At 41.9% G+C, this 27,624-nt stretch overlaps 1 protein-coding gene across 6 annotated transcripts in view; it reads right to left on the reverse strand.

Moving 5' to 3' along the window:
* Nucleotides 1-27,624, reverse strand: part of LOC137369088 (multiple C2 and transmembrane domain-containing protein 1-like) — an 834,541-nt gene that overhangs the window by 28,026 nt on the left and 778,891 nt on the right. For all 6 annotated transcript variants that reach the window (XM_068029709.1, XM_068029710.1, XM_068029712.1 and 3 more), the window contains 2 exons: nt 12,488-12,597; nt 8,876-8,985 (listed from right to left, as the gene is read on the reverse strand). In XM_068029709.1, coding sequence (XP_067885810.1) covers nt 8,876-8,985; nt 12,488-12,597 — 220 coding nt within the window. The remainder of the gene's footprint in view (nt 1-8,875; nt 8,986-12,487; nt 12,598-27,624) is intronic.

A 27,624-nucleotide genomic window follows, 5' to 3' on the forward strand; every position in this document is an offset into this window, starting at 1 on the left:
CCCAGTCCTGCCCTTCTTTGAGCCAGGTCTCTGTTAAAGCCACAACGTCATATTTCCACATGGCAATCAGCGCCTGTACCTCACCAGTCTTATTAATCACACTCTGTGCATTCACATACATGCACATTAACCCTGATTCAGACTTTATTACTTTCTCCCTTACTCTGACCCCACCTAATAACATACTATTCCCTACTCTCGTGCTATCTATCTCCCCCAGTATTCTGTGCACCTTGGTATTCCTCTCTAATAGTTGATCCTGGTTCCCACATCCCAGACAAGTTACCAGTTTTGCTTCCCTCCAATCTGAGCTCCTTCTCAGGTTCTCATCCCCTGACAATTTAGTTTAAACCCTCCCCAACAGCACGAGCAAATCTCCCTGTGAGGATATTCATCCCAGTCATGCTAAGATGCAGCTCGTCCACCTGTACAGGTCCCACCTGCCCCAGAACTGGTCCCAATGTCTCAGAAATCTGATGCCCTCCCTCCTACACCAGTTCTCCAGCCACGTATTCAATCACTCAGTTCTCCTATTTCTATGCTCACTTGCACGTGGGACTGGGAGTAATCCTGAGATTACTGCTTTTGAGGTCCTGCTTTTTAATCTCCTTCCTAGCTCCCTAAAATCTGCTTTTAGGATCTCATCCCCCTTCTTACCACTGTCATTGGTACCAATGTGGACCACGACCTCTGGCTGTTCACCCTCTCCCAGAAGAATGTCCTGCAGCCTCTCCGTGACATCCTTGATTCTGGCACCAGGGAGGCAACACACCATCCTGGAGTCACGTTTACTGCCGCAGAAACGCCTGTCTGTTCCTATAACTAATGAATCCTCTACCACTACTGCTCTTCCACTCCTCTTCTTCCCCTTCTGTGCAGCTGAGCCACCTGTGGTGCCACAAACTTGGCTTTGACTGCACTCCTCTGAGGAACCATTGCCCTCACCAGTATCCAAAATGGACAACCGATTAGCGAGTGAGATCATATCAGGGGACTCCTGCACTACCTGCCTGGTTCTCCTAGACTGCCTGGAGGTCACCCATTCCCTATCTGCCTGCATGCTCTTAATCTATGGTGTGACCACCTCCCTAAACGTGCTATCCACGTAGTCCGACACTTCCTGCAGATGTGTTTGGCTAGGACACATGGTGTGGGTTACAGAAAGAAAAAACATGAAGCAAGCAATAAATGAAAAGAAAGAAGTAGAGAATATTAAAATAGAAAACAAAAAAATGAAAATTCTGAGAAAAAGGATACATGGACAAGTAGAGGACAAAGAAAATAGTATGAGAAATCAAGAAGAAAAATGTTTATAAAATAAATATAATTTTTTGTAAAAACAGAATTCACAATAGTTCAGCTGGATATATATTAGCCCAAAGGCACTTCTCGTCTTTTGCATTATTATCGACTGAACATTTCTATGAATCCAAAATTCTTCTTCATGCAAAATGCAGGCTATCTGTTGAATTATGTGTTTGTTCTGTGTTCTTTTTATAAATTTCATGCATTGATAAAGTGACCATTTTTAATAATTGGTGTGCATGTGTTGATTTGTGCAAACTTATAGATTTCTGTTATGACCCTTGACCTTTGCAGCATGTGATTCCTGCTGTACAGAAGGTTGTGGTTTATTGCATATTTGATTTATCTTGACTAGTCTGTTACAGTTAAAGGGGCTCCATGTCCATAAGAAGTATTTAGCAAATCTTATTTTTGCATTTGAAAACTCAACGCATGAATTACAATATCAAAAGTTACAACAAAATACATCTCCATGACACCTGTTTGGCCTGTCATGATGTGAGTGATGCACAAATCTTCTGGCTATTCCTCCTTCCCAAACATAAAAATATTTGTCTAATACTTTTTTCCATAAAGCTAGTGTTACTTCAAATACAGCATAAGATATGGATAAAGCACAACCTTCCTATAGTCCTTCATAGCTTTACTTGTCTCTGGGTTTAAGCATAGCTTTCCAAAGGGAAAAAAATGCTAATGAAGAAATATTTCTGCTCCATTTGTAACTTTACTGGTAAAGCTGACAGAAAATCTACTGTTCCGTCTCAATCCGCCAAGATAATTCAGTTACTGAAATAGTTACAACTGTAGAAAATTCATCAGTTAGCAGCACTTAACTTTGGTCCTTCACATCTACATTAACTTACACAGTTACCAGATACTGAAAAACATGATTCTATTCCAACAGATTTTTAAAAAAAGTAATGAGTCCAATTACTGCTGTTTCCTTGTGATAGCTTTTAACAGTTCCTGGGAAATGAATTACTGCATAGCTTCTGCATAATTCAGTTAATTTACTGATCAAAGCTTGTTTAGTCCTGTTTCTTTCACACATATCCAGCTGCATCTACCCCCTTATATGCAACTTTAATTTCCTACAGTAATTGTAACCAAGGTGAACGCATGATAAGACAAGCCACACTTCAAATTAATCTGCTGTTAAACCATAGGGCAATTTAAATTTTCACATTACTGCAGGGGCCAGGCAGCTCGATGCATAGAAGATGCTAAATATAACTACATGCAAATCTATAAAGCAAACGATTAAGACTTATAGTAACAGTGATAAAATTTGATGAACTCAGAAAGAAAAAAAAATCACGCCCCACAAATTTTTCAATGTACCAGTGTGGGTGCAGAATAATGTTTCAATAATTAATCAGCCTGCAGGGTTAAGATTTACAATTTTCTATTGTTTCAAATAATTTTATCATTGCAATGTACTAGTAGAGCAAAGGTACAAAGAATTACCCTGTGGCTATTCAGTAATCCCTTCTGGTAAGTGCACCACTGTGGAGATTGGTTGAAGACAGGATCCGCCTCAGTTATGAAGCTCTCCATGAACACAAGGCTTGCTGACATTAACATAGGAGCAGGCCATTCAGCCCACCGAACCTGCCCCGCCATTCAAGATGATCATCCACTTCAGTGCCTTTTTCCCACAATATCCTCGTATCCCCTTACGTCTTTTGTATTTAGAAATCTGTCAATCTCTGCTTTAAAGATACTTAATGATTAAGCATCCATAGCCCTCTGGAGTAGAGAATTCCAAAGATTCACAACCCTCTGAGTAAAGAAATTACTCCTCATCTCCGTCCTAAATGACTTCCCCCTTATTTTGAAATTGTGTCCCCTGGTTCTAGACTCCCCAAAACAGGGGAAACATCTTAGCTGCATCTACCCTGTCTATCCCTTTCAGTATTTTGTAGGTTTCAATGAGATCATCTCTCATTCTTCAAAACTCTAGAGAATACAGACACAGTTTCCCCAATCTCTCTTCATAGGACAGTCCCGCCATCCCGGGATCAAGTCTGGTGAACCTTTGTTGCACTCCCTCTATGGCAATAATATCCTTCCTAAGGTAAGGGAACCAAAACTGCATACAGTACTCCAGGTGGGGACGAACCAAGGTTTTATACAATTGAAGCAAGACTTCACTACTCTTGTACTCAATAAAGGCTAACATACCATTAGCCTTCCTAATTGCTAGCTGCACCTGCATGTTCGCTTTCAGTGACTTATTGACAAGGAGATCCAGGTCCATCTACACTTTTTAATCTCTTACCATTTAAGAAATACTCTGCACATCTATTCCTCCTACCAAAGTGGATAACTTCATATTTTTCCCTGTTATAATCCATCTACCACGTTCTTGCCCATTCACTAAGTCTGTCCAAATTTCCTTGAAGCCGCTTTGCATCTTCCTCACAATACACATTCACACCTAGTTTTGTGTCATCCACGAATTTGGAAATACCACATTTGGTCCCACATCCAAATCATTGATATATATTGTGAACAGCTGGGGCCGAAGTACTGATCCCTGTGGTACCCCACTAGTCACAGCCTGCCAACATGAGAATGACCCATTTATTCCTACTCTCTGCTTTCTGCCTGTTCACCAACCCTTAATCCATGCCAGCATATTACCTCCTATCCCATGTGCTTTAATTTTGCTAACTAATCTCCGGTGGGGGACTTTATCAAAAGCCTTCTGAAAATCCAAATATACTATGCCCACTGATTCCTCTTTATCAATTCTGTTAGTAACATCCTCAAAAAACTCCAACAGGTTCGTCAAACATGATTTCTCATTCATAAATCCCTTCTTAAATAGTGGGGTGACATTTGCGACCTTCCAATCTGCAGGAACTGCTCCAGAATCTATAGAATTTTGGAAGATGATCACCAGTGCATCCATTATCTCCATTGCAACCTCTTTCAACACTCTGGGATGTAGAATATAAGGTCATGGAGATCTATCAACCTTCAGCCCCATTAATTTCTCCAATACAACCTTCTTACTAATATTGATTTCCTTCCATTCCTCATTGCCCTCTAATCCCTTGGATCTCTAATTCTGGGAGACTTCTTGTAGATTCCTCAGTGAAGACAGACACAAAGTAATTATTTAGCTTATCTGCCATTTCTCTATATTCCCCATTATAAATTCTCCTGACTCTGCCTGTAATGGACCCACATTTGTCTTAGCCAAACGTTTCCTTTTTACGTACCTATAGAAGCTTTTACAGTCTGTTTTTATATTTTTTGCGAGCTTCATTTTCTACTCTCCCTTTATTAATTTCTTTGTGTTCCTTTGCTGTATTCTAAAATCCTCCCAATCCTCAGGTTTACTACTATTTCTGGCAACTTTAAAGGCCTGTTCTATTAATCTTATACAATCCTTAACTTCCTTTGTTATCCACGGTTGACTGCCTTTACTTTTGGGGTTTTTGTGCCTTGAAGGAATGTATAGTTGCTGTAAACTATGTAATATTTGTTTAAAGACTATCCAATGCCTATGTACTGTCATACCTTTGAATGTAATTTCCTAATCCACCTCAGCCAATTTGCCCCTCATACCTTCATAATTTCCTTTGTTCAAATTTAATGCCCTGGTTTCAGATTGAACTACCTCACTTTCAAACATAATGTAAAATTCTATCATATTATGGTCACTCATCCCTAAAGGTTCTTTTACAACAAGATTATTAATTCTCATTACATAATACTAGCTCTAAAATAGCCTGTTCTCTAGTCGGTTCTTCAACATACTGCTCTAGAAAACCATCCCTAACACAGTCCAGAAACTCGTCTTCCACAGCATTAATGCTCATTAGATTTACGCAGTCTATGTGCAGATTGACATCACCCATGATTACTGTATTACCCATGCTACATGCTTCTCTAATCTCCTGATTAATACCATGCCCCACACTACCACTACTGTTTAGTGGCCTATGAACAACTCCTACCAATGTTTGCTGCCCCTTGCTGTTTCTTAGCTCCACCCAAACAGATTCCACATTTTGTTCTTTTGATCTGAGATCCTCCCTTACTAATGTACTGATCCCATCCCTTATTACCAGTGCAATACCACCTCCTTTTCTTTTTTGCCTATCCTTCCTAAATGTCTATGTTTGCAATTGGGCTGAATTTAGTGGAGCCAGTGGGGTCCCGACGCCAGGCCGAAAATGCGAGGGTAGCTGGGGGGTGGGTGGGTGTTGAGGGCAGAGGGGGTTTAGCGGAGGGGCGACCTTTGCACTACCAGAGGCCCTCTGTGCGCCACAGATTGCTGTGGAGAAGGACCTCCCCAAGGCTGCAGGGAGGCCGTCTTGTTTTACTGGATGACCTCCCAGCGTAGCAGAGATTATCCTGCCCCCGCCAATCCTGGCTGCTGGTTAAATTCCAGCAGTGGCAGGAAAAGGCCTTTAAGTGGCTAGTGATCGCCCAGCTCGTCTGCTGCTGAAACCCTCATTGATGCTTTTGTTACCTCTAGACTATTTCAACACACTCCTGGCTGGACTGCCACTTTCTTCCCTCTGTAAACGTGATGTCATCCAAAACTCTGCTGCCCACGTCCTAACTCGCACCAAGTCCTGTTCACCCATCACCCCTGTGCTTGCTGACTTACATTGGCTTCCGGTTAAACAACAGCACAATTTTAAAATTGCCATCCTTGTTTTCAAATCCCTCAATGGCCTCACCCCTCCCTATCTCTGTAATCTCCTCCAGCCCCACAACCCTCTGAGATATTTGTGCTCCTCCAATGCTGGCCTTTTGAACATCTGCGATTTTAATTGCTCCACCATTGGCAGACATGCCATTAGCTGCCAAGGCACTACACTTGAAATTCCCTTCCTAAACCTCTCTACCTCTCTTTTCTCCTTTAAGACACTCCTTAAAAACCTACCTCTTTGACCATGCTCATGGTCATCTCTCCTAATATCTCCTTATGTGGTTTGTTGTCAAATTTTGTTTGTTAACTCTCCTGTTAAGTGCCTTGGGATGCTTTACTACATTAAAGGTGCGAAATAAACACAAGTTGTTGTTGTTGAAAGGCCATAAACTGCAAGGGAACTTGAGGGAGGCAATTTAATGGTGGAAAACAGACATAAAGGCTTCTATTAATTTTTCCGCAAGAAAAGTTTATTTGCCCTCATAATGCACTGAAACTAAGCTAAAAATGGAAATGAAATTCACTCTCATTTGTATGATCTTTAGCCATGTGCACCAAGTTTATACATCCTGCCTCAATCACCTAGCTTCTTCGAAATAGGAAATTTGGGAAAAATTAATGCAATTTTATCCATAGTTCATTCTCTTTTCTTCTGTCATCCTTCAGCCATGAACACGAGTGGACTTTTCTATGGATATGGTCAAAGATGTCTACATTTGCTCGATGGAAGTATACTTGTTTAGTTTTATATAGCATGAGTTTTAATTCCAATCTTCCCTCCTCCTGAGAAGCAGTGATCTACTACTATAATGCCAAGGATAAGATGAACACTCAATTTTACTTTTTCCTGAAAAGTGTGCCCTCTCCTTTGCTAAGCCAGTGACATGCTCCATAATACACCTGCAGAGTACTGAAGAAACTGAAGATATTTACTCCCAACATATGAAATAGCTTAATATGTTGCACATGCTCTTTTGTACACTGTGTGCATGTAGCTCAAGCCCTTTCAACAATCTTGTCTCAATCACCCACTTGACTGCATCTTTCAAAAAACATGGAATGGAACTACCACAAATACATTAATGTGATAATGTTTTTCATCACACTGCACCAAAAATAGAAGCTGGGCTCAGGTGACAGGTATTATTGGCAGTTCATTGTGCATCTGTTTGGAAAGTAGGGCAAGATAAATGGGGTAGATTTGATTTTTGTAATATTAATTTTAAGATTGTGTAAATCAAGAAAAGGATTATGGAATATTTGATTCATATTTCAGAACAAATAAGAATCACTCTGCAAATTCTTCTAGTTTATAGTGTTAGGATGCAATAATTTAATGATGATGACAGCTGTTTAATTTTCTTGGGTTAACATTTTTTTTATAACTTTTTCACATATGGCTTAGCTATAATTATTTTTCAACTTTATAATTTATAGTTTGGTATATGTAATCTTCCTATTACTTAAGAAATATGTCATGTTTCTCAAAGTAATTTATTATTTTATACATGGTTTACAATCTGTAATATATTAAAATTTTACACCAATGTGCACTTTCTGTCACTTTTTCACATTATAAATTCCTACGTCCACATTTATAATGGAAACTGCTAATGTAAAATTGTCATGTTCTATTTACACTTTACTGCCAACGGTGGCGCTTTGCGGGCATAGAAATTTATATTATAAAGATAAAAATAAGGACAGAATGCATGACTTTAAAATGAGGACTGAATTACATTTGCACACCCTGGTCCAATAATCCCCTTCCCTCTAATCTCTCTTCACCTGAAGACTACTTGGGCATAACTCTCCACACACAAAGCCATAATTAGAATGAATGATTAAAATTACCCCTCCAAAGAATATATTAATTTTCTCTTAGGTTAAAGTGAGATAACAGAAAAGATCAAGGAATTTATGAAGCTCAGTGCAACCAACTTTGATTGACTGTTACACATCTGTGGGTGGGTCACTGGTAATGCTCCTGTCTCCGACACAGAGGATTGTGGATTCAAGTTTCACTACAGGACTTGAACACATATAAACAAGGCTGACACTGAGAGCATGCTGTGTTGCCTTGAGTTGCTGTCTTTTGGACGAGGACTTGTCTGTTCAGGTGGATTTAAATGATCGAATGCAATTTTTCAAAATAGAGCAGAAAGTTCTTCCAATGACGTGGGTACATTCATCTCACAACCAACACTAGAAAATGGATAACTGACCATTCATCTCATTTGTTGTTTGGGGGACCTTTCTGTGTACAAAATTGGTTTTGAATGACAAGACATCACAAGTAGTTCATGGATGTAAAAGAGTTTAAGATTCCCTGAGAATGTGAAAGGGACTATATAAATACAGTTCTATTTCTTGCCTGATGCTTACTCCTTTTTTTCAGAAAATACAGTATATTTTTACTATTTTATGATTGATATACTAAGTATGGTTCAGGTACAATTACATAGTGAAACAATAATAAGGATTATGTTCAAGCACAAAGTTAAGGTAACTGGCATCACAGACAGATACTATAACATTACCAGGAAATAAACTAAACAATACGTACACTAAACTGCATATTTAACAAAAATTTATGTGGAAATTTTTAACATGTATTAAACAAAAACAATTTTCTAGATGGATTGGCAGTCTGTCATTTATTATTCCCTGCTTACTAGAGTAAGACCATATTCGTACCTTCTGTTTCAACACCATTAAAAGGGCAAACATCCATATAATTGTGTCTGCTATTTCTAGACATGGAAAGTTATTTCACACTAGAAGAGTAAGTCACAGTTAAGAAGCAACTCCTTAACAATTAGCATCAAAACTACTAACAGCACAATTAATCCTTTGAAGAAATATGTGTGATATAGTGTAGAAAGTTTGACCTACCCCAGACAAGAAGGATGTATCTTAGAGGAATAAAATACAGGACTATGGTGAGGACAGTAAGGATAAAAACAGCCAACCAACTCAGGAAAGGAACTGTCCAGTTGAAGGTACTGAATAGAAATGAGAAATAATTGTTATTGAAATCAATTTACGAGGCACAGGGGCCGGTAAAATGCAGTGGGGAGAGGCCCGCCATGACCCACGATGTCGAGAACGGCCTGCCATATATTACTGGCGGCGGGGGGACCTCGGTATGGCCTCCCTGCCGCCTAGAGACGAGCCCTTCACCATAACATTCAAATTGACAATAAAGTGATGTAAATGAACTTACCTGCAGGTGGCAGCCGTCCCACACCGATTTTACGGCCACCGTTCGTACTCCGCGTGCCTTCAGAACTCCATATGGAGTTCCAAGGCGAAAACCTGGTGTGGAGGGGTCAAGGAGCAGGGTAAACAATCTTTATTGGCTAAAGGGATGGTGGGAAGGGGTTGAGGGTCAAAGGGAACGAATTTTGGGAGGAAAGTTCAGAATACTATTAAAGGTTTATTATGGGGGAAGAGTCTGATTAATGTATAATCTACCCATTGGGGGAGAGGGGATGGAAGAAGTGATTTATGTTTGAAATTACATTGTATTGTTACATCTGGGAGATCGGGACCTTTAAATTTTAAAATGCTCCTGAAGGGCTTAAAGCCCTTTAAAAATGGCACCGGCAACTGCGCGGTGGTGCTGAACGCTGTTGCCGGGGACGTGGTGACTGCCTCCTTACGTCATCGGGGGCAGCCGCTCCGTCCCATCTATTTAAATGATCCCCCGCGCACAATATCGCTGGGGCTCAGTGACGGCACATCCAAATGGGATGTGCACCGTTTTTATAGTGTGCCACCGCAAACCGCTGTGCACTCATAAAATTCAGCCCAACATTACTAAAACAATGCTCTGAGAATTAAGAGGAGGCCAAGGGCTGGAATTTTAGCCCTCATGGGGCCAGGAGTGGAGGCAGGCGGGCGGGCGGACGGGCATTAAATAGCGCCGCCAGTCTGCGTGGTGGCTCCATCCCGCCCCGGGCCATTTTCCCGGAAGCGGAATAGGGGCCAGCAGGGCTAGATACCCATAGGTGGTGGTTAGCTGATCAGACTCTCATGAAGGACTACTTAAGGCCAAGTAAAGAAGACTGACTGGGATTTTCCAGTCATCCTCCAGGCTCCTGGAGGCAGTGTGGACCAGTTTAGCTGCCTGGAGGTGGCCTCCTGGTGACAGCATGAAGGGGCAGCGCTCTAAGCAGGCTTAGAGGCACTCGCTGCCTGGCTGGGTGCATCAGCAGCAGCTGCAAGCCACTCTGTAGAGGGGCTCCCACCAGTGCCATTCACCCCACCCACAGTGGTGGCCTGGCTGTGAAAGCCATTTTTTATTTAAACTTTAAAAAAGCTGGAGAGAGGACACCTCGATTTTGAAGTACCCTCTCCCTCACTTACCTTCCATAGCATCCTGCTGCTGCTTTCATGCTGGATGGCCTTTGATTGGCCCTCCAGCTTCGAGAGTGTGCCCGCTGTCCTGAATTAGATGGTGATCCCACCCTCTGGCCATTAATTGGCCACTCTGGGGAAAATCACATTGTGTGACTGTTTCCCACAGAGTGCAGTCTTCTGACCTCCATTTGAGCCTGACAGCAGGGTTCAGAGGCCTGCAGGGAAAATCCTGCCCCAATATTGCCACCAGACTGTGGCTCCTCTGGGCATTCACACATGAAGGTCTGTATGGCAATTTTAAGGTAAAATAGATACTTGTATTGCTTATTGTATTCTTTCTTATCAATTGCAGTTAGAACATGTGTAAGAGCATTGCCCAGATTTTGCTGGAGCAGGCCATTGTTAGTTAAGACTTGATCGTGCACATTTAGCATTTAAAAAAATTTGCCCACAAAGTTTCTGGAAGTGTGAGGCAATAACGGCGAGGGCAACAGGGCATCTGAGACGTTGGTAAACAGTGGAACAAACACTGTAGCATCTTAACCAATGAGATTAAAGGATTGAAAAACAAACTGAGGGAGGACTGAGAAGGGGTGAATTAGACTGAGTGAATTCAATGCCAATTTGGGTACAAAAAGGGAAAGAAAGGGGGAAAGAAAGACTGGTTTGAGAAAGAAAAAAGAAGCAGAAAAGAAAAGTAGGATAAAAGTTAAAAATTTTTAAATCGGACATATTTTAAATCTCCATACACAATTCACAACCTGAGGGAATGAGACTCCATGCTGAAACTTGTTTACTTTCTGGGCAAGGGAGGTTGATTAGCAGTTATTAACAACCATTAAATCTTTAAGAGGGTAATTATGTTGTTAATTACATACGTAACTTTCTGTGGTGAGTTTAATGGGCAATTAATGTACAAATGCAGCAATTTTATGAAAGTCAGTAGAAGAATGAGGGTGAAATGCCATTTTCACAAAGCTGACAATGCAACAGTTGCAAATTGGCCAGCAACTTATGGCAAATCGCATTTCACAGGGCGTCTCTTCCTTGCTACAAGTTGCTGGCCGACATGCGCAGTAACAACTGTGTGTTGTTTGGACACCGTTATGTTTTCAGCAAATTCTGCCCATTGTATTTTTGAAACTTGTATTGTCACCATTATTTATTTTATTTAGAGATACAGCCATACTGAAATAGGCCCTTCGGCCCACTAAATCTGTGCCGACCAAGAACCACCCATTTATACTAACCCTACAGTAATCCCATATTCCCTACCACCTACCTACACGAGGGGCAATTTACAATGGCCAATTTACCTATCACCTGCAAGTCTTTGGCGGTGGGAGGAAACCGGAGCACCCGGCGAAAACACACGCAGTCACCGGGAGAACTTGCAAACTCCGCACAGGCAGTACCCAGAATTGAACCCAGGTCCCTGGAGCTGTGAGGCTGCGGTGCTAACCACTGCGCCACTGTGCCGCCCTGCTATATAAATGCATGGATACAGTTTCATTATCCATAACAGTTCTAATTACAATCTTTTCCTCATAAAACATTCTATTTATTTAATTTGGTTATATCTGCAAAATTACTAAAACAACTTTAGAGAAATGAAATGAAGTAAAACCTTTTTTAGTAAAGATAAAATATTCAAAAACTTTCCAGATAAAGGGTCTTATTAAATAGAAAAATAAAACAGATAAGCTGTCTTTTCAATTGCCTAAACCTTTGTTATAAGTCTTTTGTTAGAACAGTTCTAGTAACCTTTATGCATTCTTTTTATAAACTTGACAGCAATCTAATTTAGGTCATATCCTGTTAACAGTTACTAACTTCATATTGTTATTTGTCTTTTTCCACATGTTCCTTTCAAAAACATCCTCTACCTCTAAGGTAAAGGACAAATTCACTTTCTATTTCTAAAGTCAGAAGTCATTTTTAGGTAAGATGAATTACACAAGACAAGAACAGCAAGTCCTCTTTGTAAAGGCTGGTGTGTGGAAAGGTAACTAATGACAGAACCTGATCATTCATCATCCTGAACTGGTGCTTCCTGCCAAAAATGTAGCATTCTGCACTTTGTTCAGAAAGAAATGCAAGGACCATCACAGTAACAGACAAATACATTGTGGCAGGACTCACTTTTTTACTCTTTCATAAAGACAGGCGACCTCATCCAGGCCATTCTGGACAGCTATACACACTTCCTGGATGGCAAACAATTTATCCATCAGGCCTTTCCTTTCAGCTTCCTGAGGAAAAAGAACAACGATAAATCATGTACTTTGTTGTATTTGAATGCAACAAGTTTTACAATAAAAAGATTTTTGTTAATATTTTGATTTTTTTGTTATATTAGTAAATATTGAAAATTAACATTTTTGGATTGGCTATTTACCCATCAGCTGTAACAGAATATTACTACCTCTGCAATGTCAACTGTCAGAGGAAAAAAACATTTATTTCATAATGTGTCAAGAAGTTCAGAAGTTTATGTCTCTAGTTATTTTACACTCATGTATTACTGGTTTGACAATTTTTTGTCTGCTAATTAAGGTGAGGAGTGTCATATTCTTCCACCTTTGCAATGAACTCCACCCTAATTGAGGTTCAGGTATAGTACCTGATGCATAGGCAGCAAATTTAGAATTGTGTAATTCCTCCCACATACTACACCGCAAGCTCGTTGCCACATGAATTTCTTGGGAATCTGGGGAAATCACCCTGAAAAATGGTTGCATTAAAATGGTGCATTCTGGCTAATTTTAAATTACTTTCCTTTCAACCAATATGCTTTTAATCTAAAGAAGGTAAGTGACATTTTGCTTTATCCACATACAGCACACTAACCAGATCCTAATTTTATCAAAACGACCTGAACATTCACAGCACTCCCTTCTTAGAGACATTTCCTCTCATTCGCAGAGGTCCCTTCCCCCTTCACAGAGACACTGTATTCTTTTTACTCCAACAATTCTGAAGTACTCTATCGGGTATAATTTATCTTTCACTGCTGGACAGTAAACCTCAGAACAGCACTGCTTAATATACCAGTTTGAATTTTTCCACTTCCTGTATGAGCTGTTTAAGAGCATAAGAACATAAGAAATAGGAGCAGGAGTAGGCCATTCAGTCCCTCATGCCTGCCCCGCCATTCAATAAGATCATGGCTGATCTGTCCCAGGTCTCAACCCCTCTTTCTGGCCTGCTCTGCCTAACCCTCGACTCCCCGAGATTTCAAAAATCTATCTACCTCCTCCATAAATACATTTAATCACTTAGCCTCCACAACTCTCTGAGGGAGAGAATTCCAGAGATTCACCACCCTCTGAGAGAAGAAATTCCTTCGCATCACAATTTTAAATGTGTGACCCCTTATTCTGTAACTATGTCCCCTAGTTTGAGATTCCCCCACCAGTGGAAACATATTCTCAACATCTACCCTGTCAAGCCCCCTTAGAATCTTATAATATGTTTCAATAAAATCACCTCTCATTCTTCTAAACTCCAATGAATAAAGGCCTAACCTGTTTAGCCGTTCTTGATAAGACAACACCTTCATCCCAGGAATCAGCCTAGTGAACCTTTTCTGAACTGCCTCCAATGTTAGTATATCCTTCCTTAAATACCGGGACAAAAACTGTACGCAGTACTCCAGGTGTGGCCTCACCAACACCCCGTACAGTTGTAACAAGACTTCCCTATTTTTAAACTCTAGCCCCCTAGCAATAAAGGCCAAAATTCCATTTGCCTTCCTAAGTACTTGCTGCAACTGCATGCTAACTTTTTGTGTTTCATGTACAAGAACACCCAGATCTCTCTGTAGTGCAGTATTTTGTCGTCTTTCTCCATCTAAATAATAATCTGCCTTTTTATTCTTCCTACCAAAGTGGATGACCTCACACTTTCCCACATTGAACACCATCTGCCAAGTTTTTGCCCACTCACTTAACCTATCTATAGCACTTTGCAGATTCTTTGTGTCCTCATCACAACATGCTTTGATAGTGACACTTACTAACTTAGTGTCAGTGGATAGTTTTTGTGCTATGGGCTGACCTCCACCAGGAATTAGATTGAGGCTGCTCAAACTCAACAACTTGTGACAGGAGATATTGTTCTTTGAAGAATAGTTACAGTACCAATTTACAGAAGCACCACCACCCTGTACCATCCCGTATTTCCAAACCAGTTGAAACCAATTGGAAATGTCAGTTGGTCTTAACTAGTCTTTTATGGTCTCAACTCCAAGTAAGTGGTTTCAACTGGTGTTGTCTAGATACAGCTGGGATAACTGGCAATCTTAACCATTTGGTATTCCCAGTTGCCCAGTCGACTTTAACTGGAACCATTTGAGCTCATCTGGTACCAATTGGCTTGCCGACTAGTTCACTTGGAACCAGCTGGCAGACAAAGTGGAACCAGTTGGAATGAAGTGGAGCCAGTTGACATATAGCTGCTTCAACTATAACCAATTGGCAGGCAGAATCTTTAAACTGGAAAACATTACTGAGAGTCAATCCAGCTGAATCCAAATGATTGACTTAATGAAACCAATAAGACAGCCTGCAACCTAAAAAAGATGCCCTCATGTCTCTGTCTCTACCTCTGTGTTCTTTGGTTCTTTATAGGACCCAGATTTTGTCTTTTTTCCCCAGAGCTGCCTATGTGATACCCATTGAATTGGACTGTATTCTGCATTGCTGCACCTCTTTCTCTAATACAGCCCTGTGAGAAGGTATAAAATATGTTTACATTTATGTTCCGATTAAAAAGGTGTAAATATATTTAAATTCAAGTTTTGATTGGAAGACTGTAAAATATGTTTAACGTCATTTGTGAAAATTGAAAGGATTGTTGTATTAGTTTTAATGAAAGTTGCAAGACGGTGCCCTTAAATCTGTAGTGAGACAGGAGAAGCCAATCAGATAGAAAGAAAGTATCAATTGTTCTAAGGTCAGGAAGGGCAATTTGCACAGAATTTGCATTTTGGCACATCTAGACAGCTCTGACAAAAAACTATGCAAAAAATCAGGGTCCAACCACAGAACAGGCAGAGACAGAGACACAGCAAGAACCACTGAAAAAAAACTCACACAGAAGAAGTAGCCAGAGTAGAAGGAGACATCAGAGAAGGACTGAAGACAACACCACCTGTGTCCGGGCAACTTCGAAAGGCAAGAATCAAAAGTGGCTTGTTTACAATCAACTTTTGTTAAGTATTTTGTTTAAGTATTTATTTTGTTGGCTTGTTGCACCAAAACCATTGTCTGTTGCCCTTTTTGTCTTGTCCAAGAACTCGGCTAAAACCTCTGTCTGATCAGAAACAGATGATGGAATAATTGGAGTTGTGCAAATGGCCTCCCAACTCTGATATATAAACGATGCCAATTATTTTTCCTCATATTGCAGCAAGGGCATGCCTAGGCATGGCAGTGCATCTCGGCACCATTCAAGCAAACAGCGTCGGACATGCCTACACACCCAGCACCAACCAGGCAGAGTAAGGAAGCCTCAATTCTTATGGAGCATGACGTGGCAGTGAAGCAAGCAGTTTTATCCTGCAATTGATAGCAAGGTAATTATTCTTATAATTAATTTTCAAAACATTAGATAATCATTTGTTGGTTTCAACAGAAGATGATGGATCATTATGACACTTGGTGCAGTGCTAAGCTTGCCTCCATAATGACTTAAGTCATTCAGTGAGACTGAACCATTGTAATGTAAAGTCTGAAATTAATTCATTAGTTAATTAGAGTTCAAAACATCACAAATCTCCCTCAACAGGAGCTTGGCAGGGAGGCCTCTTGTTTTGGAAGTCTGTAACTATCTTTTTCTCCTATTTACAATATGCTTTACACATCACCTCCAAACCCAGGGGCTGAGTGAGGAATCTGTCAATTACTGAGAAAATACAAGACCTCAAAACCAAAATCCAGTGAACCATCAAATGTATGAATGTAATTAAGGTTTAAGTTTTGTATTTTGATTACAGCTATAATTTAACATTTTTGCACTTTAATTGCTGTGTTCACTTATTTCTTGATTTTTGCACGGTGCTTAATTTGGTTTTTGCTATTTAACTGAGTTTGTGTTTTTCTGCATCACAATAAAATTTGAAACGAACAGCCCAGTCAAGAGTGTTTTTAGTTTCATGCATGACCACAGCACACACCACATAGGTAAATTTCACTTGTTAGTGGCACTTAACACTTTTCGCAAGCTTATACTGTCGCCTCAAATGGAATGAGTTGAGCCAGAAACTATTCTAAATGGTCACAACTGTAAGCAATATAATTTTCAACTGGAACCAGGGCCGGAATTTTACACCCCCCCCCCCCAAAGAGGGGGATTGTGGCATGGTGGGGGGGCATAAAATGGAGTGGGAGGCTCAGAGTGCCCTTCCCGACCCGTCCTGCCTCCGCCGCCATTTTATGGGGGGGGGGGGGGGGGGGGTGGCGGCAGTGAAAAACGGCTCGTGCATCCCAGGCCAATCAAGGCCCTTAAGTGGCCAGTTAACGGCCACTTAAGAGCCTCCGCCCGCTGCGACAGGGATTTTACCATTGGCAAGCAGGCAACCCAGGGCTGAAAAAAGCTGCCGAAGCCGCCTGTAAAAAGTAGGCGGATTTCTGATGGCCTGGGGGGGGGTTGGGGGAGGGCCCTCCTGATCAGACACCCTGTGCCCGACGAAGAGCTGCTCCTAATGCCCCAACCACCCCCAACACCACCCCCCCCAATCGACCAACCTTGCCTCGCCGGGGCCAGATCAATCACCGCAGTGAGGCTCCAAAAACTTACCTTTTCCTGGGCCGTCCTTCCTCTTCTTCTTGAAGCTGGGTTGCAGTTCCAGCAGTGGCCACTGCTCCCAATGGTGCTGCTGGGACTAAGAACTGCCGGCCCGCTGATTGGCTGGCAGCTCCATCAGGTGGGACTTCCTGCCTCAATGAGGTGAAAGTCCCACCTCAGACCAATGAAGGGCCTGGGGGCCATAAATTGTGGTCTGGATCCCCAGGTCAGGCAGAGGCAGGAACCCCTTCCGACTTTCGGTCGGTGGACGGTTCCTGTCCGATGAGGGTAAAATTCCAGCCCAGGCTCACTAGTCTCAACTGGAGAAAATATAATTTTCAACTGAAATAAGTACAAATGGTCAACTGGAACCAGTACAACAGGTCCAGTTGAACAAATTTCCATGGTCCACTGGTTCAAGTGGACCAGTTATATCTAGTTTGGATTTATAGGATTGTAGATCATATCTTCATGCCAGTGATTCCAGAAAAGTGAGTTTGCCAATTCAGCTATGCTTTCATAGGAAAACTCTAAATAGAGGCCTGCCACTTTCCCATGGGAGGAAACCTCTCGACTAGAACTGGTCTGGAAACAAGGAAACCACAGAAAGTAGAAAGTGTTTGAAAATGTAAATGTCTCAAAAATACAAAAAGAACAGCTGACATTCACAAATGTAATGTTCGATTCATTCCACAGAATTTGTTCGGAAGTGGTCTGAAATGGTTCCCTTGAATGTGATGTTGAAATTTGTCCCATATAATGACCTTTAAGTTAACCTCAGTGGCTATGATAACACCAGCAACAACATGCCAGTAAAATTCACGATTTGTGATACAAAGCACATTGAAACCCTCCAATACAAAAACAGATTCATGTTACTACACCTGGAAGGAGAGTCTGAAATTTGTCTTGTTTTATCAATGTGGTATGTGTTACTTTGCTACATCTGTTAAGTTTTCCCATTTGTTATTTATGTACAAAAGTGAATGAGGCAGAATGCAACTATTAAAAGAGCTTGACAATTGGCTGTTAAATTCATTGTTGTTGGGTAGCGTTGCAGAACTCCTGTAAAGCCCACATTTTTGCATCATTTGATTCTACTTAGCTCTGCAAAAAGCCAAAAACTGAACAAAATTGGAAGCAAAGGTTATTGGTCCATTTGAATTATCATCCTCTACTCCCATAAAGTAAAGCTTGATACAGTCTTCAAACCTTTGTTTTTGTGTGTTTAGCATAGTAAAAAGCTAATAAAATGTCAAGGTTCTTAACCCAGTGCCCTCACTAATCTCCTTTTTTCATGAAAAAGTCTGTTGTTTGACAATGCAATTAAAATGGTGTTAAATGGTGTAATCTAGAACATAAGAAAAGTCAAGGATAGGAAAAAGGCATTCAGATCAAAGTCCATCCCTCTAATACCCTAATTCTTCCATTATAGCAGTCGACTGTGTTATCAATGCCATTAGTGCTGTTGCCTCTACTTTGCAGCTCACCACCACCTTCTCAAGGGCAATTAGGGACGGGCAATAAATGCTGGCCTGGCCAGTGACGCCTACATCCCATGAATGAATTTAAAAAAAAATTTCAAAACATTTATCATTCTCTGAGCATAGAATTTCTACCAATACCTGTTTTAAAGTTGCATTTCATGAACTTATGCCCTCTACTCCCACTTCTCTGGTTTAATTTGAAGTTAATATCCTAGAAATTTGTTCAGACCTATTTTCAGGCCAGAAATAGTTGGCACACTAGGAGCACGGACAGAAGCTGGAGGCTCGAGGCTTGCTTCAAATCAGCCTTCAGGTTTCATCAACATATTTCCAGTCAGTTGTTGTGCCTTCCAAGGCGGCTTCAATTTGGCCTGGCTGCCTCACTGGTAGTAGTCTTCAGTAAGCTCTGGGGGCTGGTAGAGTTTTCTGGGCCTGCCAGCTGCAGTTAAAGGTAAGTATATATATATATATATATATATATATATATATATATATATATATATAAACTTTCCACTTTGCTGATGGCCGCAGGAAAACCAGAGTGGAGCATGCCTTGTGCATGCTTCTCTCAGCACTGACCAAGGAATGGGATACTGAGACAGGTATTAGGACCTTCATTTTCGTATCCAAGGGGTCTAATCTCTATTTCAGGTGGCTTGTAGGGACATCTGAATGTTGCCTGACTGATCTGGGTTTGGATGCATTTTAGATGTCCTTGACGTTAGCCTCACAATATTGTTCCTCCATTTCACGCCTGAAAAATAGATGAAACGGTGTCTAATTTCCCGGCTAAATTCTTGGTTTATCTTATGCAGGCTGTTATGCAGACCCCCACCTGCCAAGAATGCGGCATATTAATTTTGTCATATGAACGTTGATTTTAAACTGTTGCTGGAGTGAAAAAAGAACTTGTTAAAAAAAATCACCAGACACTTGGCTGGAAAAACATTTGCATATTAACAGACAGTGCTTGGAGAGGCAAAGGACTATTTCCTGGTCCACTTAACCCAAACTGTGATCACCAGACATTGAAGGTGAGGACGCTTACATTCCAGGATGACTGCTAAGATGGCAGAATCCACAAACAGAAGTGGTCAAACTAACTAGTCATATAACTAAAATAAAAGCAAAATACTGCGGATGCTGGAAATCTGAAACAAAAACAAGAAATGCTGGATTCACTCAGCAGGTCTGGCAGCATCTGTGGAAAGAGAAGCAGAGTTAACGTTTCGGGTCAGTGACCCTTCTTCGGAACTAACTATATAACTAAACTAACCTGCTGGGCAACCTGGGGTTTTTTGAATTGTGTCACAGAAAAAGAGGCAGAAGGCTGTTTGAACTGGAACCTGGAGCAAGGAAGCCTCTCTCTCCCTTTCTCCCAAGCCACCGGACCCACCGAAGACACGTAAACCTCAAGAGAGAAAAGACTCCGACCTCGAAACAAGTTGAAGCGTGCACTGGGCCCCAATGAATTGCAAGTCTGACCGGCAACCAAAGACTTCACAGCAAACTCAAAGGACAGTAAAACAGAAACCCATCTATTGCCTCAAACTTTTCCCCTTTACTTTTTTCTACTTTTCTGTCTCTATCTGCGTGGTTGTTTATCGCGTATGCATGCTAACGTGATCGCATCGCATATTCGTTGTCAGTAACCGGATTAGAGTTTAAGATTAATAAACTTCTACTTTCTTGTTTAAAATCTAAGAAAACCTATCTGAATTGATTTCTTTGCCTTACAATTGGAGCAGTGAACAAGGATTCACTGAGGGGAAGCTAAAAACACGGTGTTTTAAAATTAAACCCTGGTACGGTTAAACCTGGCAAAGGCTGAGAGGGAACACCTAGACTTCTCTCACCGGGTCATAACAATGCCATTTAATATTGATTTTATTTCGAGATACAGCACTGAAACAGGCCCTTCGGCCCACCGAGTCTGTGCCGACCATCAACCACCCATTTATACTAATCCTACATTAATCCCATATTCCTACCACATCCCCACAATTCCCCTACCACCTACCTACACTAGGAGCAATTTACAATGGCCAATTTACCTATCAACCTGCAAGTCTTTGGCTGTGGGAGGAAACCGACGCACCTGGCGAAAACCCACACGGTCACAGGGAGAACTTGCAAACTCCACACAGGCAGTACCTAGAATTGAACCCGGGTCGTTGGAGCTGTGAGGCTGCGGTGCTAACCACTGCACCACTGTGCCGCCTTAGTAAGGTCTGCCCTTAACTGAATTAAACCAAAAATTCCAAGTGCAGACTAACCAATGCTTTTTACAGACTATTGTCAGGCAAACCCCACCTGCCAAGACTGAGGCACACATTATTTGGCCACATAAACATTAATACTTAAAATTGCAAGCCCTGACCAGAAAGACAGTTCCATGGTAACAGACCATATTGAAACAATGGGGATCCAGCAGTTGCTTTCCCAATACACAGAAGTGGTCAGACTAGTTTTAGTCACATGGCTAACTGGCTGTTGCAGAGAAATTTCAACCTCCAACAAAGGACATGAAGAGACTGTTCCATATAAGGAGCTAGTCACATGACCAACCTGCTGGGTACCTTGTGAGTTTTTTTTGAATTTGAACTCCCAACAAAGGGAATTGAGGCAGAACACCATGTGCTCGTGGACTGAGAACATCTCCTCCCCTGTCTATCTCTCAGGGAACTGAAACCATTGAAGACATGTAAACTCAGAGAGAGAAAAAGGTTTCCTTCGTGAACAAGGTTTAAGACTAATACTGGGCCCCAATGAAGTGCAAGACCATATCTTCAATCAAGGACTACAGCAAGCTCGAGAAACAGTAACAAGATATTCCCTCAAACCGTTCTACTTATCTTTTCTTCTGCTCTTTTCTGTCCCTATCTTGCATGTTTATATCGCGTGTGCATGCTTGCACGAGTGTGTAATATATCCGTAGACATGAACTGTATTACAGTTTAAGGTTTAATAAATTTAATCTTTCTGCTTTAAACCAAATAAAGCCTTTTGTGCTCATTTCCCTGTCCTATAATTGGAAACTGTGAACAAGGATTCACAAAAAAGGAACTCAAAACACTGTGTGTTTAAAATTAAACCCTGTTACAATAAGACCAGGTAAAGACAGCAAGAAACCCCTAGACACATTGCTCACCTGGTCGGTAACACTATTTTATTGTTCAAAACATACATACCATCATTCCATTAGCATTGGGTGTGAGGGCTAAATTTTTCAATCAGTGTTAATTTAATGCAAATGTTTATCTATGTATTTTAAGCAAAATAATAACAATCTGAAACTGTTGGCCTGAAAATGACACTTTTACTATGAATCCCAGTGCCTTTCTAAGTCTCATTCTGCTAATTCAATTTCATTGATTATATAATTGGGACACATGCTGTTTGGCCAATGCACACTACTTTACATACTGCAATGTGAAAGTTAATTGTTATTTGTGCTCTTACCCCCACCCTGCCAAGTTGCACAACTAATCTAAGTCCTTTTGTAAATTTCAGCACCTTCAGTAAAATTATGAGCCTACCTTTGCTTTTGGTATTCAAGTCCTTTACATAAATTAGGAGAACAAATTTGAATCTGACTTTCTTACTTAAATGGATTAAGTTTGAATTTTAAAATATTTTGTTGGAAGAGGTAAAACCTGTAGTTATGCAATTCTAATGGCTAGAATTACAAGTCATTAGAGTGCAAATAAAGTTACAAAAATAACAAGATGCATTCGTTAAGAAACAATATAGGGGTGAAATTTATTTTCTTGTGAAAAAAGGGAGAATTGCTTAATTAATGACTTACGAATGAAATCATGGAAAGAGTAGCTTTGAAAGGTCTGATTTCAGAGAATTTGACTTCATTACTGAGTGATTAACTCAACAGAAAACAGTCATTCTCCTGTTTTCATTGAAGAGGAATTTTACTCCAAGCTGTGACTTGTACACTTAAGGTCAATAATTATTGATTAAACGATTTACTTTGCCACAGCTATACATATTGGCAATTACTGAAATTACAAAAGTAATGTTGCATCAACTGAAAATGCAGATAAATAATACAGCTCCTGTTACTGCTTTAAGAAGTAATATGGTCTTTGTTCTTTACAAGGTAGAACATTCATTTATAATACGCATGAATGTTGTAGTAATGATGGCTAAAAATTAAGTATGAAAACTCTTCCATTAATTCAAACATTGCCAGTAAATCTGTAAGCTACTCTTGTAGTCGTACTCTCTTCTGGTACCAAGTGCAGCATGTTGCTTCATCTGCTGGAATAAATATTCACGGGCACACATTTGTAAGTTCTGTTGTTTATTTTCACCTTCTATAATCTTTGTAGTGAATCTTTGAGAAAACACTCAAACTGACAATTTTCAAAGATAAATAGGAAACCGCATTGTAAGAACCTGAGGCTGTTTCTTTTTACAATGTATTAGAATTGCAAGACAAACCTGCATTCTTCTTACAAGTACATCTGTTTTGAATTAGGCCTGTGTAAAGTTATTCAAAATTCAGCAGAGCTCTGAAGAAATTTGTTGACATTTTCTGCACAAACCATAGACAAAATAGCACAGGAAAGAGGAGGCGGTCAACGGGATCAGAGTTCGGCTTTACTTAAACCAATTCCACATGCCCCACAAACCATTAGCTGTTTCCTATTTCCTGTGCTGAAGGCTTATAGGAAAAATAATCTAGACAGTGAAGAGCCCCGCTTGTTTTTCTTCAACAAGCGCTGTGTTAGCAAATAGAATTCATCAGACAACTTTGAACAACTGTGGCCCTCACTAATACAGTCTGAAGCACAACTGCTGCTTTCTTTTGATTCCAAGATGGCTAGTAAATGGAATCAATTTCAACACTTTCTGGCTACAATAGGAACTTTCTGGAAATAATCATCAGCCTAATACAGAAGAGAGTATATTCCACAGCTGCTTAAATTACATTTCATTTCCATGATTGCGTTTTCCTTTACTCACAGGTTTTAGTAATTATTGAGCCAAAATATTGCTGTCATTCCAACTGTTTAAAATTAAATATTTAAAAAAACTATTAAGATAAAGTTTATGTGGAGATCAGTAACCTCAGCAACTGGATTAATGATTTAAAGTATATTGGGGCAAAATTGGATAGCCCCTGAAAACAGGAGTGGGGTTTGTGATGTATGATTAACTGGCGTCCATTCATCCCGATACAGACGGCACGCCAGCTTCATGCTGGCTGCTCATTTACATGATAGCAGCATGCAGTCAATTTAAAATAAGCTATTGAGTGGCTGAGCAGGGGGAGCAAAATCGTGAGAGGTTACCATGAAATCAAGCTAGCCTGTAATACTTAAAGCCAACCTGCACCTCCTACAGGGTAGGTGCATTTTGACTGGAGAAGGTGCTGAAAGTCATTCTAAGAATGAGTTTGAACTGGGAAATACACAAGAATGGCAGAGAGTGATCTCCAAGGTTCTCTGATACAGCACTGGAGACCTTGGTGGTGGACATGAAGTGAGAGGTCCTCCACGCAGAGGGGACTAGGAGGCCCTCCAGACCAACACTGGGAAGGAACAAATAAGTATCGCAGTCAATGTCAGCAGTGTAGCCCCGAGGACAAGTTCAGTGAAAGCATTTTTAAATGCCGTATCCTCATAACTGAACCACGAGCCTCAAACACTGCTCAATTCACTACACCCCCCTCACTCATCTACCATCAATCTCTAACAACCATGACTCATACCTCACAGAGCTTCACTGCACCCTCACAGACGTTGCACTGCTGCAAGTCTCACATCCACATGTCACAGTCTGCATCTACTGTCAGCTATTCAACCATGACAGGTACATCACCCAAACACATTGCATCACACTCACTGACATCCTTCCCTCTCTCTTGAAGGACAAGGTGACACTCAACCAGAGGCAGCAGCAGCTAACCAGAAATGGACAGACACAACTGCATATCCTCACCCTGATGGAGGAGACGGTCATCATTGGAGTGGCTTTGACTAAGGCTATGGCCAGTAGCCACGCTGAAAGGATCAAAGATTACGGTGTTCTGATACCTAATCTTCCTTCTCACATCCCTTATTTACAATTTGCAGACGATTAAAGGATGCACCTTTTGCTCCTCCCCACCCCCCGCCCCCTCACTGCAACACTACCCTGTACCTTTCTCCTTTCAGATAGTCAAGAACTGCAACCTGGTCAGGCTGTGGCGCAGGAGCAAGAAGCAGAAGCGGAAGAAGAGAATGATAAAGAAATACTGTCACTCGCTCTCACACTCGCAGCCACTAGCTCAGATACTGACACTGCGTGTACTTTAGGAGATAGCTTATAGGCGGGTTCTGCACAAGGTGGGCTGAATTTTATCAGCCCTCTACGGACGGGCTGGGAGGTGGAGGAGCCCGTAAAATGGTGAGAGAAGGTGGGCGGTGGAGTGCCAGTCGTCTTCCCGACGCCATTGAATTTTGTCAGGGCTGGGGAAGGTCGAGGATGGCCAATTAATGGCTACTTAGGGCCCTCTCCCATTGCTGCTGGCATTTAACCAGTGGCTGGTGGAACACCTGCCAAGTGGGGAGATCACCTGGTAGAACCAGGGTGGTCTCCCTATGGGCTAGGGTGGGGGAGGGCCTTCTGTTTGGGCAATCTGTGGCCCACAGTGGGCCCTCTGGTGGCAAAGGCTGTCCCCGCGTCAACACCATCCCCACCCTCACCAACCACCTCCCCCACCCCTTGCCGGTGCCTGTCTGACTGGCCCTATCGAACCCACCCCCACTTACTTGCTTTCGAGCTCGGCATCCGTGTTGCCACTACTGGCTGGGAGCAGTCCCAGCAGTGGCCAACGTTCCCAGGGAGACTGCTGAGCTGCCGGCCCTCTGATTGGCCACCAGCTTTCGGAGGTGGGATCCCTATCCTTAATGGGACATGAACCCCAGCGCCAGGTAATTAACTGCATGAGCGCCTTAAAATGCGGCACATGTCGGGACCCATGCCGTCTACATAAAATTCAGCTTGTTGAGTCACTGGCATGAGTAGCCTGCAGCCGAGGCGGAGAAAAGGGGAGCGCAAGTGCCAGTTCGCTGGAGGGCAAGATCGCACACCGAGTTCTGCTGCAGAGGACTCAGATAAGGACTTTGATGGGGCGGTGTACAGAAAAAGGCTAATGACTGGGAACACAGAAATGCTTGGTGCATTGGCAAACCTGCTGGAAAGCTTGCAGTCACTGTCAGGGAGCACGGAGGAATCTGGTACCAATCTTGCAAATGGCTTTGTGTAGAGCTTGGAGCCCCTCTTTTCCAGTATGGAAATGATGGACAACTCCATCAGAACACTTGTGACCCAATCATTGTGCAGTTTCTGGTGGTTGATGTCTCAGCTTCCATTGCAACACAAGCAGAACCCATGCAACATCTGGGAGCTGCAGTGGAAGCTCAGACCAAAGTCACACAATCTCAATTTGCTGCCATGGACACTCAGACTGCTGCCATCATTGCTGCAGATACCAGCAATAAAATGGGCTTTCAAGGTCTCACAGCAGTCCAGCAATCTGTCCTCCAACTGACTACTTGCATTGCTGAGGCATCACCCAGGTGGAGTGGCAGTGGCTCCATGGAGCACGAACCTGCTGTCCTCTCTCACAATGACAGCATTTGTTCTCTCACCACTGCCATTCCCCCAGTTTCCTTGCTGTTGCCGATCAGCCAGATGGCCCATGCCGAGATGGTGCAGTCAGCTGGGTCTTCTCGACCAAGAGCTACACAAGGGTGTCATGCAAGGTCATCTGCAGACTCCCCCACTGAAAGTCAAGAGCCTTCCACCAGCCATGCTGCAGCCACTGAGGTAACACTGTGTAGGAGTACTAGGCCAGCCACATGGAAGACAGGCACTGAGAAAATGCACAAGGGTGATTAGTTGAATTTTGGATGGTTTCCAAACCATCATTCCAAACCAACTTTATCAAACAAACCATCCAAAATTCAACTAAAGTTGGTTTGGAATGTTTGTTTTGTGTTGGCTTTTATTTCAACATTGTGGCCATGAGGGGTGCTAAGATGTGGGATGTTTGTTGAATGTGGAACTGAGGTTACATTCACTGCTACCGCATCGGTTGAAGCAATCATGGACAGCCCAACCAGAAAGGGGATGTATTGGCTTTCTTCTCCTCCTCCTATTCTTAGTCCTCCTCCTCCTCAACCGCTTGCTGTATACTTGCTGACAAGAGCTGAGCCCTCATGATGGCGAGGTTGTGTAGGATGCAACAGACCATGACAAATTGTGGCACACGCTCTGGAAAGTACTGCAGGACTCCGCCAGAGTGGTTCAGACAGAAGAAGTGTTGCATAATCAGCCCAATGGTCCACTCAATAACATTTTTGTGAGGCAAAAGCCAGGTGGTCTGTGAATAGCCCTCGTTGCTCAATAGCCACCCTCAGGTCTCTCATGGTGGCTCAAATGCTGATGGTACAGTGGACTAGTGCAAAATTAAGGCATCATGAGTGCTGCCAGGATGCCAGGCCTGGTCACAAAATAGCTGCACATTGAGGTTTGAACTCTTTGCAGCTGTGTCCATCTCTGAATTTATATGTGACACCCACAAAGCATTATGTGTGCAGTCAATGAAAGCATGCGCCATAAGGAAGCCTGCTATTCTGGTGAAACCATGTGCATGTTCCGCCTGCTTAACTCTAGAAAGAGAGAATGTAATGTATTCCCTTCTCTTTGCATACAGAGCATCAGTGACCTCACTTATACAACAGTGAATGGCCAATTGTGAGCTGTTGGAAATCTCATCTAGTGCATCCTATAAGGACCCTGTTGAAAGAAGTTGATTGCCACAGTCACCTTTCCAGCCACTGGCAATGCAGTCCTTGCCCTGCTCTGAGACTGTAGCTCTGCCTGTAACAGGTGGCAGATATTAGTGAGCACTTCCTGAGTGAAACAGAGACATCGTACACATTGGGCTAAATTTTCAGGCCCCCGCCCCCCCTCCCCGTGAAGTTGGAACAGAGT

This window comes from Heterodontus francisci, chromosome 4, assembly GCF_036365525.1.
Source record: "Heterodontus francisci isolate sHetFra1 chromosome 4, sHetFra1.hap1, whole genome shotgun sequence".
NCBI classification, from domain to species: domain Eukaryota; kingdom Metazoa; phylum Chordata; class Chondrichthyes; order Heterodontiformes; family Heterodontidae; genus Heterodontus; species Heterodontus francisci.